The sequence below is a fragment of the Arctopsyche grandis genome, chromosome 3 (genome assembly GCF_051622035.1).
Source record: "Arctopsyche grandis isolate Sample6627 chromosome 3, ASM5162203v2, whole genome shotgun sequence".
NCBI lineage: Eukaryota > Metazoa > Arthropoda > Insecta > Trichoptera > Hydropsychidae > Arctopsyche > Arctopsyche grandis.
The window spans coordinates 19,138,644-19,158,433 of NC_135357.1; the positions used below are offsets into that span (position 1 = coordinate 19,138,644).

The 19,790-nt window shown below is 31.6% G+C and overlaps 1 protein-coding gene across 3 annotated transcripts; it reads right to left on the minus strand.

The window, feature by feature from the left end:
• Positions 1-2,680: 2,680 nt before the first annotated feature.
• Zip99C (Zinc transporter Zip99C) lies at positions 2,681-13,879 on the minus strand. 3 transcript variants are annotated; one of them, XM_077427846.1, is made up of 8 exons: positions 13,605-13,879; positions 11,556-11,843; positions 5,288-5,389; positions 4,506-4,993; positions 4,305-4,425; positions 4,149-4,234; positions 3,962-4,031; positions 2,681-3,871 (listed from the first exon to the last, which is right to left on the minus strand). In XM_077427846.1, exons 2-8 carry the CDS (start codon positions 11,758-11,760, stop codon positions 3,696-3,698), a joined length of 1,248 nt encoding a protein of 415 aa, XP_077283972.1. In that variant the 5' UTR covers positions 11,761-11,843; positions 13,605-13,879; the 3' UTR covers positions 2,681-3,695. The 3 variants fall into 3 exon arrangements, with proteins under 3 accessions (XP_077283972.1, XP_077283973.1, XP_077283971.1); XM_077427847.1 differs by lacking the exon at positions 13,605-13,879 and adding an exon at positions 13,425-13,560 and having other exon boundaries at positions 2,698-3,871; XM_077427845.1 differs by having other exon boundaries at positions 3,120-3,871; positions 5,285-5,389; positions 13,605-13,806.
• Between the last annotated feature and the right edge of the window lie 5,911 nt (positions 13,880-19,790).

Consider the following 19,790-nt stretch of genomic DNA (forward strand, 5'->3'; position numbering starts at 1 on the left):
GGTGTAGTCGGGTCATATCGGGGCAGGTCGCTGCCCTGGTACTTCTTTAAGAGCCAGGTCTCCACCCTGATTGATTGATTGATATGAATTGTTTTGATTAATATTAAAAAATATTTTGACTAATATTAATAACACTTCAGACGAGAATAATAAGAGGCGACTTAATCGAAGTTTTTAAATAATCATCATAATTGTCCTATGTCCAAACTCATTACGTTGAATGAAAACACTCATTTTAGAGGTCACACTCTCAGACTCCAAAAAGGAAAATCGAATAAATTGATCAGAGATTCCTTCTTTTAAAACAGAGTGGTTAAAACTTAGAATAGTCTTCCCAACAATGTAGTAAATTCTGAAAACCTTAATATTTAAAAACTTAAAACAAGCTAGAAACAGATTTTTAGTAATTCTTCTTTTTCAATCTTTTCTATATTTGTTTTCTTTTAGTTATTATGTTACCGTCCCAGATATTTTTAGTCTTTTATATTTTGATATTCTCTTATTTCGATTTTTTTTCATGTTTATTTTTTTTTCTTTTATATTATTATTGTGATGAATATTTTTGTTTTCATTTTATTATTTATATTAAGTCAAACCCCATGTGTCGGTTTTGCCGCCTTCTTCTGTACTACATATGTACTGTATGTTAAAATAGTCAATAATTCGTCGATACTGTATGTCCAAATGGCCAATAATTCGTCGATACTGTAAGTACAAATAGTCGATACTGTATGTACAAATAGTCAATAATTCGTCGATACTGTATGTACAAATAGCCAATAATTCTTCGATAATGTATGTGCAAATAGCCAATAATCCGTCGATACTGTATGTACAAATAGCCACATCCTTTTTATACCAGATATTGTGAGCAGACTCTCGTTCTAACATTTGGTGACTACAACCGAAAAGAAATCTGAGTATATTCAAAACTTAAAAGACGTTTTGATGAAACTTATAAGCTTTTTTTATCTAAAAACACCCAAAACTTCGAAAGAAAACATAATTTTAACTATTAACCATACACACTTGAGGATAAATAAAATAAGGGAACTCAGCTTAAATAAATAGTCATCTCTAAATTCACATGTAAAAATTTCATAGTTTTTTGACAGAAATATGTTTTTGGTATTGCTAAAAGCAAATGTTACTGTTGACACACAAACACGGGTTTAAAAAATCAAAGATGTTGGAAAGAATGTATGGAAGAAAACTTTTAGAAAATATAAAAAACATCATAATTTCAACAAGAATATTTCTTAATTAGCATTTGATTTTTTTTTTAAATATTTGAACTACCAATATTAGGATACATGTTTATGTAATGAAAAAAGAGTGGGGGGGGGGTCATACAAATTAAATACCGACCGGGTTCTTTTTTATTTAGCACTATACCACTGATACTAGTGGTTTTACCCGGCTTCGCTCGGTATTTGTAATATAAATCGCTTAAACATAGCTAATCTAAGAGTAAACATTTTATTACATTTATTTGAATATTCGTTTTTCTTTATTACATTTAACGTCAAGAACCAAAACTTACATACATATGTATGTACATACAAAGTCTCTTTCGAAATTATATATTAGATTATATGAAAATTGGGCGAGAGTACGCAATTAAAATAAATATACAAGCGAATTTACTATGTATGTACATATGTATATTGTTTATTAAAATAAACGAAATAATCTTAAGTGTCACTCTCAACTATGGTGCTATATATTTGAAAAAAATACAAAAATATGGAATAAAGATTATTTTACCATCATAAAAATCTTTGCTTTCATAGCTGATGTATGTAATACATTTTTAATATATGTATACATACGTACATATATAGTTGGTCTGCTGTACGAAGACACTTAGGAAAAACGTACTTGCTATATCTTTCGCCGCTCTCGACCAATAGCATTTCGTATAGACAATAAAACATTGTAGGTATTCTCATTTTTATATATGTACATGTCAATATTAATGTATGTATGTATGTACATAAATATTCTTTTTTTATGTGAAAATAGTTTTTAGTAATATTAATCCAGGAAAAACTTTGTCTTAGACCCATTTTATAATAATAATACATGCATTACTTTAAAAAATATAACCCCAATATTTAAAAAAAAAGTGATTTTTCAAAAAGTTGGCTTGCATAGTATTTTTCATTAAAAAAACATATTTCCACATACTTAATTCTAAAGATGATACGAAAATAGTTGAAAATTCAATTTAAGTGGCTTTCAATTAAAAATTTTCAAATACATATTGGGTTTGGGATTTGACTTGATCTTTTTAAAAATAAATAAAATATATCTACATACTTTTCATTTATTTTATTTAACATAAATTTTATACTTTGCGTATTACATAAGAATAATAAAATATATAATTATTATTTTTAATATTTGAAATTGAATATATTTTACAATCATAAATATATATATATATATATATATATATATATATATATATATATATATATATATATTTATGTTTACAAAAATTCAAATATCCATTTGATTTTAAGACTGAATATGTAAAAAAAACTATACACGTTTTAAAACAAAACAAAAAAAATGGAAAAATGTCACTACAAACTGACCATGCATAACATTTGTTCATTAATGGTATATCATACATTCCTCTAAATATATAAATGTATATGCGAATGCTTTGTTCAACAATAATACGTTTTTGATTATTTGTGACAATTAAAATACATAAACCTAACGAAATTTTGGATATTTGTAAAAATCGAACTTTTGACTGTCATCAATTTTGAGCACAATAACTAAGATAACTACATATGCATATGAATAACTAAATATCACACGAAAAATTAATTCAACTTAAATAGTAGTTGTGTACAATGTACTATCACACTACACCACTCTTGTATACTTAATTATGGCACTAATAATAGCATCAAACATTAAATTAAGTCACTGGCTATGATTCTCATTGAAAACAGAAGCTAATCTATTATCACTTATGTATACATAGCTACTTTACTTTTCAACCATAAATTTTGTCAAACAAGTTTCATGAAAAAATATACATATATATATGTATGTAAGGACATACATTGCTCTCACAAGAAACTTAATTCCCTTTTGTTCTAACTTGAGTTTTAGCTATATTAGCCACCACTCTACCAGACATCATTCGATTTTATCACTTGCCAATAACATAAAGGTCAAAATTCCAACCTCGGAATGTTAACTTTGGCACAGATTTATATTTTGTGATAGAAAACAATATAAAATTTGATATATGTCAAAATGCATACTCTTATAGGTAAAATTTTTTAGAAAAAAAATTATACACGAACAAAAATTATGAATTTGAAGAGTTTGCCAAGATGACAATTATACGCTCACATGTTTATATATGTCTGTATGTAATAAGTATATTTCGATTGTACTATACATAATGTATGAATAAGAATTTGAAGAGTATTTCAATTTAACTTACATTACTGTACCACATACAAGGTACAAAAATATGTGTATGTATTTCTATACAAAATCAATTACAACTATATAATCTCATTTTTTTTCTTGCAAAATAAATCGAATCGAATACTCATTAAATACATAAAAATAGTAATTTTGACCAAATTTAAATGTATTGAGGTGTACACATGTGCATAATATTTACATTGTTTTCATTCACAATATAATCATAATCACATTTAATCCAGATAATATGTTAATGATCCCATTATGAATATGCCAAATAGCAATGCAAAAAGTTGTTTCATTGATTCGATTGGATTTTCTTCTTTCAGTAAATCTGGTAAAACAGTTATGAGAGCTATATGCAAAAATCCTCCCGCTGTGAAGGGAAGAATCCATGATGTTTTTGCTTCTGTAAATTTGAAAATGTATTTTTACAAAAATAATAATCAAAATGTGAAATCTTAGTATGTATACATATGTTAAGTAAAATTTTAATTACCTAATGTGTTACTTGCACCACTAAACATCACAGCAGCTAATGCTCCAATTAAACCGCCCGTAGCGGTAGCCTAAAATAATACATATTATACAGCATAATACATATTATTTTGAAAACAATATCGAATTCTTTACATTCAATCTTCTAAAACATATAGCCATAAAATAAATTAACATTTGTTACTCACTAATTGTGCTTTTGCAGCTTCCCATCTTGAAAAACCACTCCTTAACAATATCGCAAAATCACCAACTTCATGTGGAATTTCATGTACTACGAATAACAATAAAAATTATACTGAGAAAAATACAGTATAAAAAATATAAAAAAATAAAATTCTTACCTAATATAGCAAAGGTTGACAATACACCTACTCTAAATGATACGAGAAATGATCCACCCACGGCAAGACCATGAGTGAAATTATCTATAGAGTTAGCTAGCAGATTCAAGTAGCCAGCAACCTAAAACAAAAACAGTAAAGATAATTTTATCACATAATAAAACATACAATAGATGGGCAGATCACAAATAATATACTAACATGTTTAGATTTACTGTTTTCTTTATCACTTCCATCTTTGTTCTGCTTTTTGAGTGATTTTTCTTTTAATCTTTCGATCCATCTTCCTTTTAAACAGCGACCTCTCATACCATTACGACTTATGGAACCACCACAAACGTTCGACATACCATCTACCAAACCGCACGTTCCACCAGGACTCGTCGAATTGTTGTTAAATAGACAACTTTCTTGCAACACACTATTCAACGGGCCATTATCGGCGTCAGCGAGGATTGCACCACCATTTTGATTAGGCCCTAACGCTTCATCCCTCTTTTTCTTTTCTTTTTCAATCATTCTATGAATTTCCTCTATATCAACTTGTGGGATACAATCTGAAGTTTTTGGTTCTTCTTCTTCTAGCTCTTCACTGTCAGAATATTCAGAGAATATCTTTTCAATGATTATAAACAATAGCAAACCGCATAAAACCCACAGTCCGCACTTCATGGAAGCATGATCAGTATCTGTTGAATAGTTTAATTTATTAATACATACAAATTTACAGATTAATTTATATCTTGCACAGTGACAAATTATATCTTAATCAAAATTGAGTAATCGTACATTTTTATCACACATTAAAATATAATATTAAACCAACTGATTGAACGATAGCAACATTGTAAAAATGTAACAATTTTATAATCACAATATAGCTTTTTTATATACGTACATACAATAGCAATATAATAAAAAAACCTACAACATACATAATATGCGTATAATAACGTAAGATAAAAAAAATAACAGTGCACAACCTTGAGCATACAACCAAGCTTCTGGAAGTAAATGAAGAAATACATCGGCCAATAGGGCTCCTACTGCAAAACTCAACAAAATCTTTAAAGACGGTGATTCAGCTAAAACAAAAAATATATTGTTATTTTTAAGATATAACATATGTCATATACATATAACATATTGTCATTTTTAAGATATAAACATAATATAATTAATTGTTAGATTTAATACTAAAAAATTGAGGTACTCGATAAATTTCGTATGTCAGACGTAAACAAAGTTACGTGTGTTCATATTAAATAAGGCAACATCAGCTAGTAACTCCACACTATAGTAGTACAGTGTCATAGCTAATTGGGTAGTCAATTATGTGAACTGATTTGATTTCATCAATCTTAATTTAGCAGATTATCATAGAGGAAGATAATGCAATTCCTTTCATCGTCCAATTTTATATAAGAAGTGTAACAAAAATAGCAGAACATTCTATATAGAGGTTCTGCATCAAAATTTAGTTAACAATAAGGAGTTTTAAATTTAAATCAACCTGAAAAGGACGGTAATGTTTTTTTAACATTCAAAATTCGCCAACGGAATTGGGTATTTATTTCTTCACATGTAAGACTAATTATTGATATAAAAATACCATTAGAATTGAATTCGGATCAATCAACTATTTCCTCTCCACGTAACTCTAAAATTTTATAAACTATTTCTACTTACATTAAAAATTACTTAAGATATTTTTTAAATTATGGTTCATATGTAGGGATTGCATTACCGGTAAAGGTCTGTTCATACCTATCCAGCATGGCCCGTATCCTGCAGGTGTCATGCAAGTGCGAATAGTATTCTTTGGTACATTATATGGACGTATTCATACTCCATTCGCGCATGCGCATTCATGCGCGTCCATATAGAATGTACCAAAGAATACTATCCGCACTTGCATGACACCTGCAGGATAGGTATGAACAGACCTTAAATCGTCAAACTTTCGCTATCGGTATTTACTGGTCAATTGGGAAATTTACCAGAAATTATGGCGAATTAGGTACATATACAAGCATATTATTCCATTATAAATCGATACAAATGGCGTATTGGCGTATTAACAGTTCTCTTGTAGCAACACTGATGAATTCGTAAGAGCGGCTACACTGATGCATGCAGAGGGGCAACACAGACCAACCAAGTCGTTATAAATGCGATCAGACGGTTGTTTCAATTATGATTATAAATTACTAGTTGTTTTACTCGGCTTCGCTCAGTATTTTTAATATAAACAGCTTAAACATGGCGAATCTAATAGTAAATATTCATTTTTTTTTTTTAATTTATTGGAATCGAAAAAAAAAATTCAACCAATCGAATCGTCATAGAAATTGACTTGTTTTGCGATTTCCAACTAACTATAGTTACAAATTTACAAAGTGTCTTTCGAAATTATATATTAGATGTATGTATTATATATATTATACCAGAATCTGGCGGCTCCCCCGGCGCCCCTCATGGAAATTTTCACTGGTTTTCGAAGTTCCCAACCAATTTCCAACCAACAATATTTACATACAAAGTCTCTTTCGAAATTATATATTATATTACGAATGAACTTAATTTTATTCTAGTCTAGAAATTTGAAAAAATCGATTTTTTTTTCTTTCATATTTTCAAAGCTTAAACCTTTAAGAATATGTCCTTAAGAGGATTTTTCAAAATTCAAATTATTTTCGGAGATATAGCTGCTTTAGTGACGTGGCATCTGACCGGCGCGTAAGTTAACCCGAAACTTTAAACGCGTTTTTCTCGAAACTACTTTTTTCGAGACGGTTGACATGATATCTCAAGTTCTACTGGGCCAATTTACTTGAAATTTGGTGTGAGCCTTCTCTATACATTCCTCTATCGCATGAACTAGAACTATGACAAAATTCCAATTTTTACAAAAAAACTGGTAAAAAATAGACTTTTTATTTCAAACAGCCGCTATTTTGCGAAAAAAAATTTGTTTGACTTTTCCGTAGTTCATACTATAGCAGCATTTGTTTGAATTAAGAATTAATTTCCTTTTTTGATTTTGGAATACTAGGAGGGTTGGAATCGTGTCAACCAGGGCGCAGCATTTTTTTGAGACGCCTGTAACTTTTTGAATTTTGAATTTTTTCCTTTGATTTTTTTTTATGTATTCTTCAAACATTAATAAATATTTGGTGAAATAATGGCTTGTAAAAATATTTTGTTTTTTTTTATTGCACCTGAAAAAATACCTAAAATTCATGCCTCTAGACTAAAATACCCCCTTAATGCATTTACACACATGACATTATTCTTTACAAATTATTTACCGTTTACCGGTAAATGAAATTTGACTGTAAATTGCAATCCCTATTCATATGAAAATTATCTAAATTTCGTTTGTGAAGAAAGGGTATGTTTACCGTTTTTTACTTCATTCCAAATAATAGTGGAAATGTAAGCCTTGACATTCAATCGATCAAACTAATAAAACCTGCACATATATACATGAGTCTTTCAACACACTAATCGATGACTAAAACCTTGACGTAAAAGCAACTTCAGGGTCAACCACGCAAATGTTAAGCGCCACTGGAAAAGCGAGTGAGTGCAAATGGCAGATAAAAGATGGAACAATCGGAGTGTAAAATTATTGAAAAGTGTTGTTCGCCAGACGCACCAGCGATTCTCAATCAGTTCGTAATCAGAAGTCAAGGCCTAACTGTTAGCGTACCAACATGACACGTCATTATTATGTACATTCACGAGTGATTCAATTACAACACATGTGATTATTCCATTGAATCGATACGCATAATTTTTACTAGAAGTTCTTGTTTGGAATTGTTGTTGAATTTGAAAGAAAGTATTTAAGAAGCCTGACGTGTTTGTAGGCGAATGGTGAATGATTTGTTGTATAAATAGACGATAAATGTTCATGAGAGTGTAAAATTGAAACCAATAATAGGCATCAAAACGTTTATTCATTATATGTATGTATGTACATATGTATATCATATCGGCGTTATAAATACGGTTTTACCAGATACCAGACCAGAAACGCAATATGACTTTGACCTATTGCACTGTTAATACAACTACGCATTTATCACAGTTAAAATCTGCATACAAATAAATAAAAAATGTATTGTGTGGATGACATCACTATTACAAATCCCATTCGGTTGCTTGGGGACTCCTTTATTTAAATATATAATATATTTAATACAAAAAAACTATTTATAAGACCAAATAAAGTACACAACTCTGCTAGAAACTTCGTTTATGATAAATACAGATATTTTAATCGTTGATTCGTTTTGGTAAACACAAAATCATAAATAAATTGGAAACTTTCTGCCTATACATAAATGTATATGTCACAGTGAAATTATATTTCAAGTGAAAATATATTTTCACTGACGTTTCAGTTTCATTTTCAGGGTTGGTTTTATTCATTTAAGATTAGATTGTAAGGGTTGGTATTATTTAAGGGTTAGGATCATAGAAGTAGAATGCATAGAATCGCTCTCAGTTTTTGTAGCAACTCCAAAAATGTTGCTATAAAAAGAGTTTGTTCATTGTTTGCTAAACTTCATCTCTCTCTCTCTTGTCTCTCTTCTGACTTTCCGTCTCTCTCTTCGATGGCTCGCTTTTAGACGATACTTTTGTTAACAATGACCATTCTATGCATTCTACTTCTATGGTTAGGATAGGTTAGGTTAAGTAAGGGTTGGCCCTATTAACTTCAGATTGGGTTGTTGGGGTAAAATTTATAGGGTTAAACGTTTTAAATTAATTGTTTGATATATTTTCACTGCTTGAATTGGTTAAAATATATTTTAACTTGAAATATGCTTTCACTGTAACATATACACATACAAACATAGACAACAATGGTGAAAGTTTTGAAAAAACAGACTTCGATAAGTGTTAAGAAAATAAAGTAAATATGTAATCGACCATAAGATGGACTCATTTTATCATGACTATCACTATCATACATTTTTCTCCCAAACACTATATGTATTAGTCTCTAGCTCTGTAAGCAGAGGAAGATCTAAAACGTTAGATAAAGAAACGAATGCAAGTACTATATATGTAGACATTTAGTGTAAAAAATTAGACTGATAATAAATGAAAATTAAATGGCGCTTAATGTGACCTTCTTATCAAAGGTAACAAATCGACGAATTAGTTATTTAATCAGGAGATCGGCGCACGTTCACAGATAAACGTAATTTTAAAGTGATAGATACGAATCGGTATAATTGTGATACGTTATAAGTGAAACAATCAATCACACTGATAGTGAATAAATTGTACTCGTTGTTGCATCTATACGTGGATCTACAAAATGATTTACAGGAACCAACCGACAGATAATAGAAATGTTACTATAATCTTTCGATGAAATCGTTTTCCGTGGTTTGGAGATATTAGAATCTAATACACTCCTAACTGACTACGTGCCACTTAGAATAATCGAAACCACAATCTTTCAAAAATTGTACTTCAATAAATGTTGATGTACAATTATCACACTTAAACAAGATACATCGCTCAATACAAAGTAGTACATGAGAAATAAATATTAAACAGGTCTTTGTTCTTACTACCCAAAACAATAATATCACAACAAAAAAGAAAGTGACGAAGCAAACTCATACAGTGTGCTTTTTATTCCGTTTTTTTTTTTTTAATATAACTCACAGTTTTCAATAAAATATGTATCTAGACTGTTTTATCGATGCCATTATAAAACTATTACATTGATTACACAATCGATGATTTATATATGAGTACCAATTGTCCAATAAAAGATAACTAAGAATTATGAATAATTTCTGAGTCACTGAAAATCAAAATAAAGTTGACTTTAATATTAAATTATTTTTAAACTTTTTATATATAAATATATATATTGTATTTTTTCACATGATATGTATCACATTTCGAAAATAATTTAAGAAAAACCGATACTGTTTGAAAGAGTAATATTTGTAACAAAATTTCCATTTTAACTTTGATTGGAAAATCGAAGGTCGGATAGTCGAGATTTAGATGGATTTATAGATACTTTTTAATTATGATTTTTTTTTCTCAGTCAAATTCAAGACGTTTAATATTAAATACAACTAATTGCTACTACTATAATAAACATCAATCATGGAATAATTAAATTATCTTACAGAATACAAGAAATATTACAATTTATTTGTAAACAGTATTACAATGGTTATGAAACTACAAAGCAAAAACGTGCACGGTGAAATTCGTCAATATAGAAAGTGAAATTAGACTATGTAAAAAATTGTATAAACGAATTCAATATTAAAATAGTAACGACTTATTATTAGAATGTTGACTAATTATGGAAGAAAAGCTAAATTTATGATGCTGATTACTGCATGGGTTGACAACCTTTTCACTGAGCAGGACAGGACACCCCAAATGATTTGCAAAAGACGAGAGCACATAAACAAATTTAGACAATTTCTTTATCACAGTCATTCAAAGTTTTGTCGACGAAATTTGGCAGTTCTATTAAGAAATGAGGAAACTAGCAAATAGAAAAAAAATCAATGAATTCAAACGAAAACTTCAAAAAGAAACAAATTGAACAGCAGCCATGACAGGCGAGTTTGTCACAAATGACGCAACATAGCTTGTAAGTTTCATGTAAATATATTAAAAAAAAAAATGGTAGTAGATATGTATAAGTAGAGTAATAAAATTGAACTTCCTCAAACAGGAAAAATAATAAAAATAAATTCCAGGAAGGTCTTTAGCCACTGTTCAAATTTTACCAACTAATGATGTTATTAAGCATTTCAAAATTGAATATAATTATGTATTCTAATCGTATTTATGTAATATCATATGTATACAATGCGTATATGGATTTGAAGAAATTTGAAATGAAGCAACATTGATGTATTTATGCAGCTCTGATAAATAAGAGAAATTGATAATTATTGTTAAATTATTCATATATAAATACACAATGTATTTATATGTATTCCTATTTTAATCCACAAGATCATAGTTCAATGACCATATTTTGCGATTTCACTGTCCTATTTGACACAACGAATCATTTGTTAACGACCACAGATTGACGTTGCCTACAATTTTAAACGTACAATACCCTTGACATTGTTGAGTAACGATATATTATAATAAATAAAATCACAGTAGTACATTAGTAATTGTAAAATTCACGAAATTTCAAACAATAAATAAAAGAACATTAAATATTTTTATTACCATTGTTTTCCAATGATGTTGTGTCATTGACAGGAATTATGAAAAGTGGAAATATTCCACTTAATCCGACCAGCATGGAACCGAGGAATGCAAACAGCCATGGATGATACACAAAGTCGTCAGTAATTGTCAACACATAATCTGGCACTACTTTCAATACTTCATTGTAAATATGACTAATCACATCTTCACTAACGTTAGCCATTTCAAAATAATCAAAAAATCAAAATTACACTTGTTCACATTGACACATGGCTAATGTTTGATATTTTTGTTGTCGGATGGATCCTGGAATCAAAATAAAAACAGTTTAGTTTAATGATAAATTTAACGGGGACGTCAATCCCGGAATCAAAAAGTAAATGCGTTCATCGCACTGGCATGCATGTTCTAAATATCAGTTCCTGCATCCTCCTACGTATATATATACATATGTAACTGGTATGTTATCTGTGATTTACTTGCATTTATAATCAAAACTGTTCTCATTAGTATATTTCTTCATTTAGTATTTTGATTAAAATAATTGAGTTAAAATTATCTATAAAAATATTGTATAAATAAGTACATATAAACAAAGCCGTCGAGAGGGGGAGGAAGCTGGGGTTAAAGTTCCAGGGCCCGGACTACTTGAAGGGCTCCATGTTGGGACGTTCGAATGATCGATATTGATATTTTATATTATTCTACATAAAAATACATATATTTCTTTAATGCTAAATTTACTTTTTTATTCGATTATTTCAAAAAATAGCATTTAACATTCATATATGTAGGTATTTTTCTAATAGTTTTGATAGATTTTTTGCATATTAAAAATATATCTATAAGATTTTTTTTTTTGGTTTGTCATAGGGTATGGAATTATTTTTCCAGGGCCCCGAGTTTCCTCTCGCCGGCCCTGCATATACAGCAATGGGTAAGAAATCCTTTTTTTAAATCAATAAATGTGAGCAAATAATTTTATAAAATTTACTCCAGTTATATGCACAATTTTTGCAATTATTTTAAAATAATTAAACAATTCTTTTATACATGAAAGAAACTCAAGACATCCTCCTAAACATATTCTATCCTTTATAGACCATTTTTTTATTTGGAAATTTGAGAGATATGGTATTTCAAGCCAACATATTGAATTGAATTTTCGTAATGAAAAAATTGTTGCCGAGCAAAAAATTATTTTGGAGACATAAAAAAAGTTTATTGATGACATTGAACCTCCACAAGACAAACATTTATTAGCAAATGATTATAAATAAAATTATGAAAATGGTACTGCGAGTGAAAATTTGTCTACATAAAGAATCAATATCAATACAAAAATTGATCGATCCATGGGAAATAAAATACAAACTCAATTAAATTGTAGTATTGGTGTAAAACTATCATTAATTTCGCCCACGTTCATAATTGATTCTTCACCTGGCATTTGCGATAAAGTCGTTTACCTCTGATGAGGAAACGCACGCGAGAGAGAGAATATTGAAGGACAATAGAAGAAATTCGTAATTGAAAACATTCGCATAACAAAAACAAAGTTGCGACGCATATAATTAAATCACGGGGTTAGCGACGGTCGTGGCTGTACATCGACGCGTTATGACACAACACTATTGTGATCCGAGCGAAACGTCATTCAAATTTGAAATTACAAATGGCGCCAAATCAAAATCGAGAAACGGAGACCGTGAGTCGACGCGACGACAAAGAGAAATCCTCGACTCGAGAGTCCAGGAAGAGGATCAGCTGATGAGGCGCACCGCACTCGCTCGCTCGCTCGCTCACATGTTCAATCTCACTCTCACTCTCACTCTCACTCTCGCTCTTCCCACACGCACGCACACATCCACGCCTACACCTACTCACCCGTAACCGACGACGGTCAGACTCTGACTGCGTTGATGAGAGGCGATTAGTGAGCAATGAGCGATGAGCGATGAGCGATGAGCGATGAGCGATGAGCCGTATCGCACGCCAGTTGAACGAACGCTCGAACGAAGACAAACGACCGATAGCCGAGAAAGAAAACGACAACAAACGAATTACCTGATCAAGGTGCAGTCGATAGATGCCAGGAGCGAAAGCACGTCGCTAGTCTGCACTGAGACCGAGCGGCCGCGCTACTGAATGTTATTGTATTCGTATGACTGTACATATGTATATTGCACGCAGAGCGCGCGGGCTGTTCCTATCGGCTGTGGGCTGAAGCTGCGTGTTTACATCACGAACAGATGCTCCCGTCGACTGCGCAGCCTACTCGGCAATCGCCATTCCCCGTCCGCAAACTGCGTAATTGTTGTTTAATTAAATCGTTGCCAAGTGTACGAGTTGCGGTTTTATAAATTGATTTTCGTCTAATGTCGTGTGTATCTAATTGCGATGGAACGCTGTCCATATTTTTAGGTGTTGCGACCGTTCGGTGATTTGCGGAAAATTTGTCGTTTCCATTTTATTATCGGATGAGACGCACGATTTATCTTCGGTCGTGGAAAATTTATATCTTGTTCAAAAGCCAAGTGCAAGTAATTTTCCGAATCGGAAAAGCTTCTTTGCTCAATAGTTTGTAAAGCTTTTAAAATTTTTACACAGATGTCACTTGCAAGAATTTTATTTAAATCGATTAAAAATTGGGATGTGAACTATTTCGACCCAGTTGCGTAGCTAGGAATTTCGGGTCCTCATGCAAAATTTTAAAATATGTGTGAGACCAAATAATTCAAGGCAATTGTGATTAATTATTCCACTGGAATCCAAATATTGTAGCTTTTTATGGTCTGCAAAGATTTAAGTCCAAATAGACCTTTTCACATTTATGCGTCTTAAAATAAAGGAGAAGCAAATTAATATTGTATATGTACCTACAAGTGTATGACTCGAGTCATTTTTATTACTTTCCATAATTTTAAGTTATATTTGTTAGATTGATAATAATTATATTGAGTGTATCTACAAATACGTACCGTCATGCTTTGCAAGACTTTGCTATGAGGTAGCTACACCACTGCATCAAAAAATATAATATTCAAACAATTGAATTATCGTCATAGAGACTTTATTTTGTTTACGAAGTTCCCAACCAAAGATACTTTCATATATACATACTTACATACAAAGTCTCTTTCGAAATTATATATTAGGTATGTACCTACATAAGTATGTAAATTGGTATACCTGTCCTTTGTTAGGGTAGATAGTTTCCACGAAAAACTATGTTTTTCTTTCGATTTTGTCTGTTATTTCATATATCTTCTTTTCACCACAACTCTGGAGTAAAAATGTTTTGCTTTTCATAGATCGTTTAAATTAAAACTAAACCGTTTACAGATTGCTATAAGATAAACGAAGAGTCACTCATTTTATTCCAAGATTCTATCATAACACACACCTTAATTTAAAATGTGACTAATTTTACACGGCTTTTAATTTTTGTTCAGGAGATTTCGCCACTCAATTCAACCTAGATTAAAGATTAACAACAAAAAAAATTAAATACACCAATTTACTTATATAAAAATGTTTATCTATTATATTATCATTTATCCTATTAAAATTAAACAACCGAAATTGGTGCCATGCTTAGGGCCAATGAATAGGTTATTTAAGTACTCTGCCACCCCTAAACAATTACAATAAAGTACAAAATAGGCTTGCCAATGAAAAGGCTATGCATTGCTGGCCTAATAGATCAGCGGTCACCAACCTACAGCCCGCGAGCGATTTTCATCCGGCCCAAGAAAAAAAATTACCTGATTTTTAAAAACTAATTTAAAATGTAAAATTTTTGAGATTATTAAAACTTTTGACCTGATCGTGATATTTTATACAAGAAATGAACCTAATATAACCTTGTAAAAAGGTCAAAATGAAATTGGAACTTACAAATGACAACAGCGTGGCCAAATATTTGTCACTCTGCCAATCGAAAGTGTATAATTTTTTTGTAACATCATTGTGTTGGAGACACCCGATCGTATTTTATCTACCTACTAGTAGTGAAGCGTGGACCTTGATCGATTCGTTTTATTCTTTATTATCGTTGAAGATTACAGTATAGTCAAAACAATCTCATTAAAGAGATTTTCAGACGTATGATAAAATCGTGTAGGTTTCAGTTGACTTTTAATTGCGTATATAAATAGCCTAATAGGATTTTTTAACTACATATATACATAAATATGTACATTATACTTCAAATAAAAAGTTTTTTTGAAATCCAAAAAAAATCGTTTTAGCATCTTATCAAAATTTAAGCGATATCCCATAATTAATAAATATTATTGACCATCACACCAATAAAGATCAGGTGTAAAGAAATTCCTGTATCCTATATTTGCCTACGTCTAGCCAAAAACTAATGAATTTAATTGGCTTCAAATATTTATACAAAAATTAGGTTAATATGATAGATTCAAGCACTAATTCGAAGGTTGACGATCAGATCAGAAGAGACATCCAAATTTGAAGTAGCGAAGAACATTAACAGGAACATTGAGTCCTTGCGCGTCTGATCAGAATTTTTCAAATAATAACTATTGATATGCGTGATTGGCAAAGGCAAAATTTTTTTGGTCTGCTACTTAATACATAAACGGTAAATTTTCATAAAAGTGGTCCGTAAAAATCATTAAACGGCAAGTAAAATACTCCACATCTATTGAATTCTTTGATTTTGGTATCTCCGTGGGATCTAAACACTTCTGTTCTACTGACCAAGATAAATTTTGGTATATGCGTACATGTTGTTTTTTAAAAATGTAAAATAATTAGATATTTGCATCTTATTTTTACCATGAAATCCTTTTCTAATAATATTTCACGTATTTATTTTACAGGAATGTTCAAATTGTACAGTGATTATCTTATGTGTTCGTGTATTACTGTATTCACATGAACAGTTGGATGATATATGTATTTCTTTTGAATCGCCGACTATTCAATTTGAATACTAACTCTATTGTAACGTGGGAACATGAGTGAGAGTATCCTCTGTCTAAGTGCATTCGTGGGTGAGCAATAGATAACCCGGATTAGGCTAACGGGACTCAATAAGTGCCCAAACAAAGGATACGCTGGAATTCTCACTGACCTGGGTGAGTACATGCGCAAACAATAAACCCGCCAGAGTAGACCTTTAAGTGCCAATAGACAATAGACCCATTAATGGATCGGGGAAGCTGTGATGGGCAATTTGTCCTTTATTTTTTTTTTTTTTGTTTATTTAATTTATACCAGGAAGGCCTAACAGGTAAACCCAATGCGCCTTCCTGGCCAAAGACAATTATATAAACATATATGTATATTATATATATTCACAAATACTTACACGTATACACAAATACACATACATACAGGATTCACATAAATACACATTATAAAATACACATAAATACACATTATAAGTAGGTACACACGGTAGATCAGATTATTCTGGAGTGAGCGGTAGATCCGTGTGGACCTCTTGAATCATTGAATAAGTGATGTGAAGCGACTTTGACCTTTCATTTAATTTTTATTTTATTTTAATTTTTTTATTTTACATATATACCAGGAAGGCCTTACAGGTAAATCCCAATGCGCCTTCCTGGCCAATTACAAATAAAAATGCAGCATTTTTTTATTATAAGTCGTTGAATTGCGAGACACTGAAAAAACTCGCAAATTAACGAGACATATATGAATTGTACATAAATTTTTATTGTACATCCATCAAATTTCAAATGGTGGTGACATAGTAGGTAGGAAGGATTTTTAGCCAATTTTTTTTCCGGGAACCGTTTCAACAATGAAATCAGAGAAAATTGGCAAACTTTGATAGGAAACGATCAACCTGGAGTCACAAATCCAGGTCTGACCAACAGCATACTCTGAAAAATTCATTTCCATTCAGGGATAGAACCCGGCACCTTCTTGACGGTAAGCAGAAGCTTAACGTCCGAGCTATGCTGCTGGCATTTGAATCCTGAACCTACCCCTACGCAACGCAATTATATTAATTGCTGATTATTTCAATTAACTACATACCATTTAATTTATTAAATGACCTAAAACATACTGACCAATTGATACAGACCATTTATAGCATTAATTGACCATTTTGATATATTATTTAATTTACTGACCGAAAAGAGGAATTAGTAACCAACCACTTAAATAGTTAATACAAACCGTTGACAACACCATCTATTTTGATCATTTATTTTCAAATACAGTTAAAATTGGCGCGCGGTGGTAAAAGGACAATGCGTTTCCATTAATTTTAAGCATAGAAAGTGGAATAATGTTGATGGACTCCGCCAGCCATCTACCATTTCGCCAAGTGTGTCGTGTCCATCTAATTATTTTTCTGTGACCCATTTAGCACGGTAGACAAACGGGAATTCCGCAAGCGATTTGTTTTTGTTGTATTGTGATGTGCTCCAGAAGGAGGAAGAGGGGAGGCTTAGACCGAGGAGAGTAAATGGTTTCAGCTTAGCGCTCCCGAATTAACGGTCGACTATTGTGCCGTGTCCCGGGCTGCACTTATTTTGGTCTGCCAATTCGAATGTGGTAATTAGACATTTATCCCAATGTTAGTCAGCTCACGACCGCCGACCGGCTCCCGGGATTCCCGCGACCGCACTTCCCGTAATCAAATATCAGTTTTTCCGCCATTTTTCTATTTAGTAGCAATTTCTTTCAATAATATGACATAAGAAAGAAAACTATGTACTTAAACCAGAACTCTCCAGACGAATGGAATATCATACAAAAATCGTAATTACCACTAAAGCTTATCAAGGTTGATTTATTTTCGACAAATTTCATCGAGATCAAATATTAGTTTCAAAATATCGGTCACCTATTTTTTTTAATTAGTTGTTAAATTAAAAACCGTTAATAGCAGATGCGCTTAGTAAAAGGGGCGTATTTTCTTCTCTCGAAAATAGTGTACGTCAATCTATCTATAATCTATATATATATATATATATATAAATGAATGTCTGTGCGTGTGTCTCGAATAGGCTTCTAAACCACTCAGCCGATTACGATGGAACTTTCAGGATTTGTTCTATGCATGTCTGGGAAGATTACTGTGAAAAAAAGTTCGGGAAAAAACGGAAATGAGTGTCATTGCAACGCAATAATTCCAAATGTGTTCGCTACCTGCGTTTTTCCGACAAATGGGAACGGGAACGGGAACGGGAATTGCATTCGTTATTATGGCATTGCAACGCATGCCAGGGTTCAACTATATGTATATAAAAATGAATGTCTGTGTGTGTGTCTCGAATAGGCTTCTAAACCACTGAACCGATTGCGATGGAAATTTCAGGATTTGCTGTATGCATGTCCGGTAAGATTACTATGAAAATAAAATGAGAAAAAACGGAAACGGAAACTGGAAAAACGGGAATGAGTCATTGCAACGCTACAATTTCAAATGTTTTCGCGTCGCGACCAACGTGTTCGCTGCCTGCGTTTTTCCGACAAATGGGAACGGGAATTGCATGCGTTATTGTGCCATTGCAACGCATGCCGGGTTCAAGTGAAGTGTGACAAACGCATATTTTGTCACACTTCACAATAATTGTCTGATGATTGTTTGAACGTACAGACGTTATACCGACAATGTGCATGCGCACAGTGCAGTCTGTCAACTGACATCACACTGATTGTTATAAGGCTATTCTAAGTTTCACTTCGCTTATTTAAACTAACTACTAATACAGTTCCAATGATTGTCTTATGGTGCGTACACATTAAGTCAACGAAGGCAAGCGAAGTGGATTCGGCTTTGGGAACAGGAGCGTACAAAATATCGAAATAAAAATTAAATGTCGAAGATTAAATCAAAAAATAAAATAAAATATCAAAACTAAAACTATCAATGGTCCCAACGAGCGTTAATTCACACCGTTTGCCTTCGTTGGCTTGGTCAGTACGCACCATTAAAATACGCCTCAATGCGATTGTACAATTATAATAACATTGTAACTATGTTTTAACTTAGAAATATGTACATAGATCGGAGTATTGCTTTTAATTGGAATATACAATTGAAAGTTGAAACAGTTTCATAATATATTCTGTGATTGACGACTTCTCTGAACACGGGCAGGTGTTAACAGATATGAATATCTGTAAGATGTACGTTTGCCCCTACACAGATGAGTGTCAGTCATTCGAATTGACACGCGTCAAAGTAAAAAAAAAGTAACAAGAACTGAAATGAAAACGCGTCCGATCGGTTCT

What these genes read in the sequence shown, in the direction of transcription:
- Zip99C (XM_077427845.1), bottom strand. Translation starts at nt 11,760, where the DNA reads ATGGCTAACGTTAGTGAAGATGTGATTAGTCATATTTACAATGAAGTA. An exon ending in TTGGTTGTATGCTCAAGGTT is followed by an intron (nt 4,994 to 5,284) that starts GTGCACTGTTAT and finishes ACTATTCAACAG; the next exon opens with ATACTGATCATGCTTCCATG. An exon ending in GTCAACCTTTGCTATATTAG is followed by an intron (nt 4,235 to 4,304) that starts GTAAGAATTTTA and finishes TGTTATTCGTAG; the next exon opens with TACATGAAATTCCACATGAA.